The sequence below is a fragment of the Cricetulus griseus genome, unplaced genomic scaffold, assembly GCF_003668045.3.
Source record: "Cricetulus griseus strain 17A/GY unplaced genomic scaffold, alternate assembly CriGri-PICRH-1.0 unplaced_scaffold_206, whole genome shotgun sequence".
Classification (NCBI taxonomy): domain Eukaryota; kingdom Metazoa; phylum Chordata; class Mammalia; order Rodentia; family Cricetidae; genus Cricetulus; species Cricetulus griseus.
In genome coordinates, this window is record NW_023276927.1 from 39,531 (window position 1) to 45,277 (window position 5,747).

General features: G+C 44.3%; 1 protein-coding gene across 1 annotated transcript; it reads right to left on the reverse strand.

Moving 5' to 3' along the window:
* Positions 1 to 258: 258 nt before the first annotated feature.
* Positions 259 to 834, reverse strand: LOC113838872 (GTPase KRas-like). The gene has a single exon (XM_035453764.1). It carries the CDS (start codon positions 826 to 828, stop codon positions 259 to 261), a length of 570 nt encoding a protein of 189 aa, XP_035309655.1. The 5' UTR covers positions 829 to 834.
* Between the last annotated feature and the right edge of the window lie 4,913 nt (positions 835 to 5,747).

Here is a 5,747-nt window from a genome sequence, read left to right on the forward strand (position 1 = left end):
TAAAAGCTTGAAGTTTGCACGAACAGAAAAAAAAATAGAATTAGGTAATGCTAAAACAAATGCTAATAATTTAGCGTAATGCACAAAAATTACCACTGTTACTTGAGTATGCCTTAAGAAAAAAGTACAAATTGTATTTTCATAATTATACACTTTGACTTTGACTTCGTTTTCTTCTTTTTACTATCTTTGCTCATCTTTTCTTTATGATTTTGAATTTCTCGGACTAATGTATAGAAGGCATCATCAACACCCAGATTACATTACAGTACATTTTTTAATCTTCACCCTGCCAGGAGTCTTTCCGTCTTTGCTGATTTTTTCCAATCTGTACTGTTGGATCTCTCTCACCAATGTATAAAAAGCATCCTCCACTCTCTGTCTTGTCTTTGCTGAGGTTTCAATAAATGGAATCCCATAACTTCCTGCTAAGTCCTGAGCCTGATTGGTGTCTACTGTTCTAGAAGGCAAATCACATTTATTCCCTACTAGGACCATAGGCACATCTTCAGAGTCTTTTACCCTTTTAATTTGTTCTCTATAATGGTGAATAGCTTCAAATGATTTAGTATTATTTATGGCAAATACACAAAGAAAGCCCTCCCCAGTCCTCATGTACTGGTCCCTCATTACACTGTACTCCTCTTGACCTGCTGTGTCGAGAATGTCCAAGAGACAGGTTTCTCCATCAATTACTACTTGTTTCCTGTAGGAGTCCTCTATTGTAGGATCGTATACATCCACAAAGTGATTCTGAAGTAGCTGTATCGTCAAGGCACTCTTGCCTACACCATCAGCTCCAACTACCACAAGTTTATACTCAGTCATTTTCAGCAGGCCTCTACCGGCCGCGTGCCACACCTCAGGTCTCCTGCTGGCTCTCTCCAGGTAAGAAATGGCGCGGGAGCCAGACTCTGGGCAAGCCTCCGCCTTCCTCCTCCCACTCCATTGCCGCCTCAGCTGCAGAATCGCAACATTAGTAATTTTTAAACTAGATCTGATCCAATTAATATCACCCAGAAACCTCTGAAAACCATTTAAAGTTTGAAGGGTGTTCAGCCGAAGACTAATCTTTTGAGGGTGTACCCCATTTGCCACAACTAAGCATGTCTTAGGTTTGGCTCCCTCACTGACCTTCTTATTTCCCTACATAGCAGAAGCAATAACTTGTCCCATTATGTAGTGACCATCTATATCTCTACAAATGCAAATGTAATCATTGATGCTTTTGGCCTTGTGAGGTGGTAAAGCCTCTTTACAATACTTGTTGGCATTTTTTAAAGCTAGTTTTCTAAATATAGACATGACATTATCGGTATCCCCAAATATGCAGCCTGAAAGCAGCTGCTGAGATCTGTGCATATACAGCTGGATCGTAAAGAATTTGCTGACCTAGGTCTGCATAGGCTCCTGTACCAGTAAGCATTTCTGAGTCCTTTTCAGGGAAACTGGCAGCTGTCTTGCGCTGTACCATTTGGTTACATAGCTCTTCAAATTCACCTCTCCAAATCAAATAATCTCCCCTGGACAGCACAGCTGGACATAATTGTTGCCAATCACTGGGCGTGGAATTCAAGGCCACAGAGAATTAAAAAATGGTCAGAGTAATAAAAGGAGCCTGAGGCCTGTAAGCCATAACTGCCTCTTTCAGCTGTTTAATATCCTTATAATTAAGAGGGGAGTGCTCTCACAGATTCTGGCCTTGGGGAGCAACTATCTCTATGATTGAGAACATCACTGGGCGACTCTGCTTTTCAGGAAAGGCCAAAGGGAAACAGAGAATGCTAGAATTATGAGCAGGAGGATGAGACTCAAGGGAACATTTTTTTAGCTTATGTTATAAGTTAACATACCTTTCCATTTCTTCCCTTTCCTTACTCTAATCCCCTGAATATGAGGGGGAGGGCCCAAAGGAAGTGTCATTAGAAGCTTGAAGTGACCTAACAGGTTCTGAGCCTCTGTGAAAGGCAGCCTGGGCTTCCTTAACCTGCTTTTTCAATTCCACAATATTACTAAGAAGTGCTTCTTTGACAAGAGGGCACAGAGAAAAAGTAACAGTTGGTATGGCATTCAGCCCATCTCTGTGTAATGCCCTTTGCAGGTCTAGCCTCACCTGCTCCCCATCAAGAATACTAAGGTCACCAGAGATTAAAAACCAAGGGCTGACTTTATGTACAGTTTTTAAATGTCTGTTGCTGTCTTGTACTTAATACTGGTGCCCTGCTTATTGGACAATTGGACCAATTAGTTCCCCATAAGAGAGTAAGAACTAGCCGCACCCATCTTCAATATACCCGTTCCTTACCTTAATGCTGGAAAGACTTCACAGGTGACCCTTCAGTGTGTCCCCTTCTTTCCCAAATCTCAGTGGGACCTGAAATTGTCATAACAGCCAGAATTACAACCTTCTCATGGGTTTGGGCAAGGGAATCTGAGGATTAAATAAAGACAACACAGCCAGTCACTCTTGCAAGGAGAAGGCCATTTATTTCAAAGGAGAATAGGCTTATATACAAACAGCAAACACAGTGTAAATTTACTCAGATCAAGGTCCATGTCCCCAAGCCCCCCTCAATGGGTGGATAATTTGCATTCTCGCATACAGGCTTAGCTTGAAGGAGAGAACTAGAAAGCAAACACCTAATCACAAGACAGTGGAACTTAGTTACCAGAAGAACAGCAGACCCCATAGAGGTCCCCAACAGTATTTCTCTGTGTAGCCCTAGTTGTCCTGGATCTACATCTGTAGACCAGCCTGGACTCAAACTAGAGGTGTTCAGCCTGCCTCTGCCTCCCAATTGCTGGATAAAGGCGTGTGCCTCCACCACCCATGTAAATCTTATGTATTTTTTATTTCATGAGCATTGGTGTTTTGCCTGAATATATGTCTGTGAGAGGGTGCTGGGTCCCTTGGAGCTGGAGTTGCAGATGTCTATGCATAGTTATTCCATGTAAAAGGACTGGAGCAATGGCTCAGAGTTTAAGAGCACTGGCTGTTCTTCAGAGTTCCTGAGTTCAATTCCCAGCAACTACATGGTGGCTCACAACCATCTGTAATGTGTTCCAGTGCCCTCTCCTAGTATTCAGGGCACACACATATGCAGGAAGAATGCTATACACAGAATAAATAAAAAATCTTTTTAAAAAACTCCCATCTACCTTGTGCCTCTGGGCTTTTACCTTTCTCTATTCTCTATCTCTTTCTTTCCTTCTTACTCTGTTGGTGGCTGTGTGGCTGCCCCCTGGTGTTCTCTCTCCCCCTTTTCTCTTCTTTCCCTTTTCCTTCCTCTCTTCTTCTAATTATTCTCTCTGCCCACCAGCCCTGTCTATCCCTCTCTCCTGCCTAGCTATTGACACTTCAGCTCTTTATTAGACCAGTCAGGTGTGTTGGGTAGGCAAAGAAACACAGCTTCACAGTGTTAAACAAATGCAACACAAAAGAACGTAACACATCTTCAACTAATATCCCATAACAGCTGTGAGCTGCCATGTGAGTATTGGGAATTGAACCCTGGGTCCTCTGCAAGAGGAGCCCGAGCTCTTAATAGCTGAACCATCTCTCCAACCCGATAAAATAATAATTTTAAAAATTAGAAAAAAAGAGGCCTTTAATTCCAGCACTCGGGAGGCAGAGGCTGGCTGATCTCTGTGAGTTCGAGGCCAGCCTGGTCTACCAAGTGAGTTCCAGGACAGCCTCCAAAGCCACAGAGAAACCCTGTCTCGAAGAAAGAAAGAGGGAGAGAGAGAGGAGGGAGGGATGGAGAGAAGAGAGAGAGAGAGAGAGAGAGAGAGAGAGAGAGAGAGAGAGAGAGAGATTTGATAGCAGGGTTTAAAAAGGTAGTGGTGCAGGAGATAAAGGCACTGGCTATCAAGGCTGGTGACAAAGTGCAACCCCCTGAGGAAGTTCAACCACTCATTACTTAGATAGGAAGAACATGATCGCCACAATTATAACCACAATTGCTAGGACCAAAGGCTTGAGACATATGCCAGTCTTGTTTGCTTTAGAGAATTAAAAGTCTTACTAGAAAGTACATGTAGGGGCTCCAGAGATGGTTCCTCAGGGAAAGGTAAGTGACAACAGAGTTTAGTGCCTGGGGCCCACACTGTAAAGGAGAGACTCTTGCAATCTGTCCTGGAACAATGACCATGATGGGCTCCTGCATTAATTAGAAAAGACCCACAGGGGCTGGAGGGAAGGCTCCGTGCTGAGGAGCACTTGCTGCTGTGCATGTGCACAGGTATAGCCCACAAAATGTTTTTGAGACAGGGTCTCATTGTATATCTCTAATTAACCTGCAATTTGATATGTAGAACAGGCTGGCCTCCAACTCACATAGATCTGCCTGCTTCTGTCTCTCAGTGCCAGGATTAATGGCGAGTGCCAGCATGCCCACATCACACAAAATAATTTTTTGATTTTGGTGTTCGAGACAGAGTTTCTTGCTTTAGAGCCTATCCTGGCACTTGCTCTGGAGACCAGGGTGGCCTCAAACTCACAGAGATCTGCCTGCTTCTGCCTTCCAAGTGCTGGTATTAAAGGCGTGTGCCACCAACGCCAGGCCACAAAATAAATTTTAAGTGCAATTTGAAAATCCTGTATATATTTATGTAATCAAATAATGTAATATCTTATTGGCATCTTGGACAGGTCGTTTTTGTTTGTTCATTTGTTTGTTTTTTAGATAGGGTTTCTCTGTGTAGTCCTGGTTGTTCTGGAATTCACTCTGTATAACAGGGTGGCCTTGAACGCATAGAGATCTGCTTGATCTATCTCTTGAGTGCTGGGATCAAAGGTGTGCACCACCATTGCCAGGACTTGAACAGTTTGTTGCTTTTGTGTTCACCTTGCTTTCTTTGGGGGGTGTGTGTGCTGGGAATCAAACCCAGGACCTTGCACACACCAGGCAAGAGCCCTACTACTGAGCTACACCTACAGCCCCTGGCTTTTTGAGGGAGAGCCTCACTATACACACAGGCAAGTCTAATGGAACATCCTCCTGCCTCTGTCTACCATGTGCTGGTTGGTGTCACAGGTGTGTGCCACACAGCTTCCTGAGAACACTTAACTCTGAAGACAGGGGCAGAGGATAGATTCTGTGTCCCCAGAAAATTCCCCCATCATGATTACCAGCTGGCTTTTACACAGGCTGAAAATCTGCCACCTCAACCAGGCTGCCTGTGAAGATCTGGCCTCCAACCTCAGGCTGACCCAGACCCTGACTGAGGTGGACCCGGGCCTGAACAACCTTGGTGATCCCAGGGTGATTCTGCTGAGTGATGGCCTCAGGCACCCTGACTGCAAACTGCAGACCCCCTGGTGACTGTAGTTCCTGATTCAGCATGCTTCCCATGTCTTCTCTGTCCATGGAGGACATGGGTCCACCCATTCCCTCACCAGCTCTAGCTACAGAATCTTGCTGTCAAATTTTCCTGCCACAGGGTCTTTACATTCACATCACTGACACCACTGAAACATTTATTTTCTAGCAGAGGTGCTGGAGAGATGGCTCAGTGGTTGAGAGCACTGGCTGCTTTTCCAGAGGTCCTGAGTTCAATTCCCAGCGACCACATGATGGCTCACAATCATTTATAATGAGATCTTGTGCCCTCTTCCGGCCTGCAGGCATACATGCTAGCAGAACACTGTATACATACTTACATACACGTATACATACATACATACATACATACATACATACATACATACATACCTAAACACACATACACACACACACACACGTATA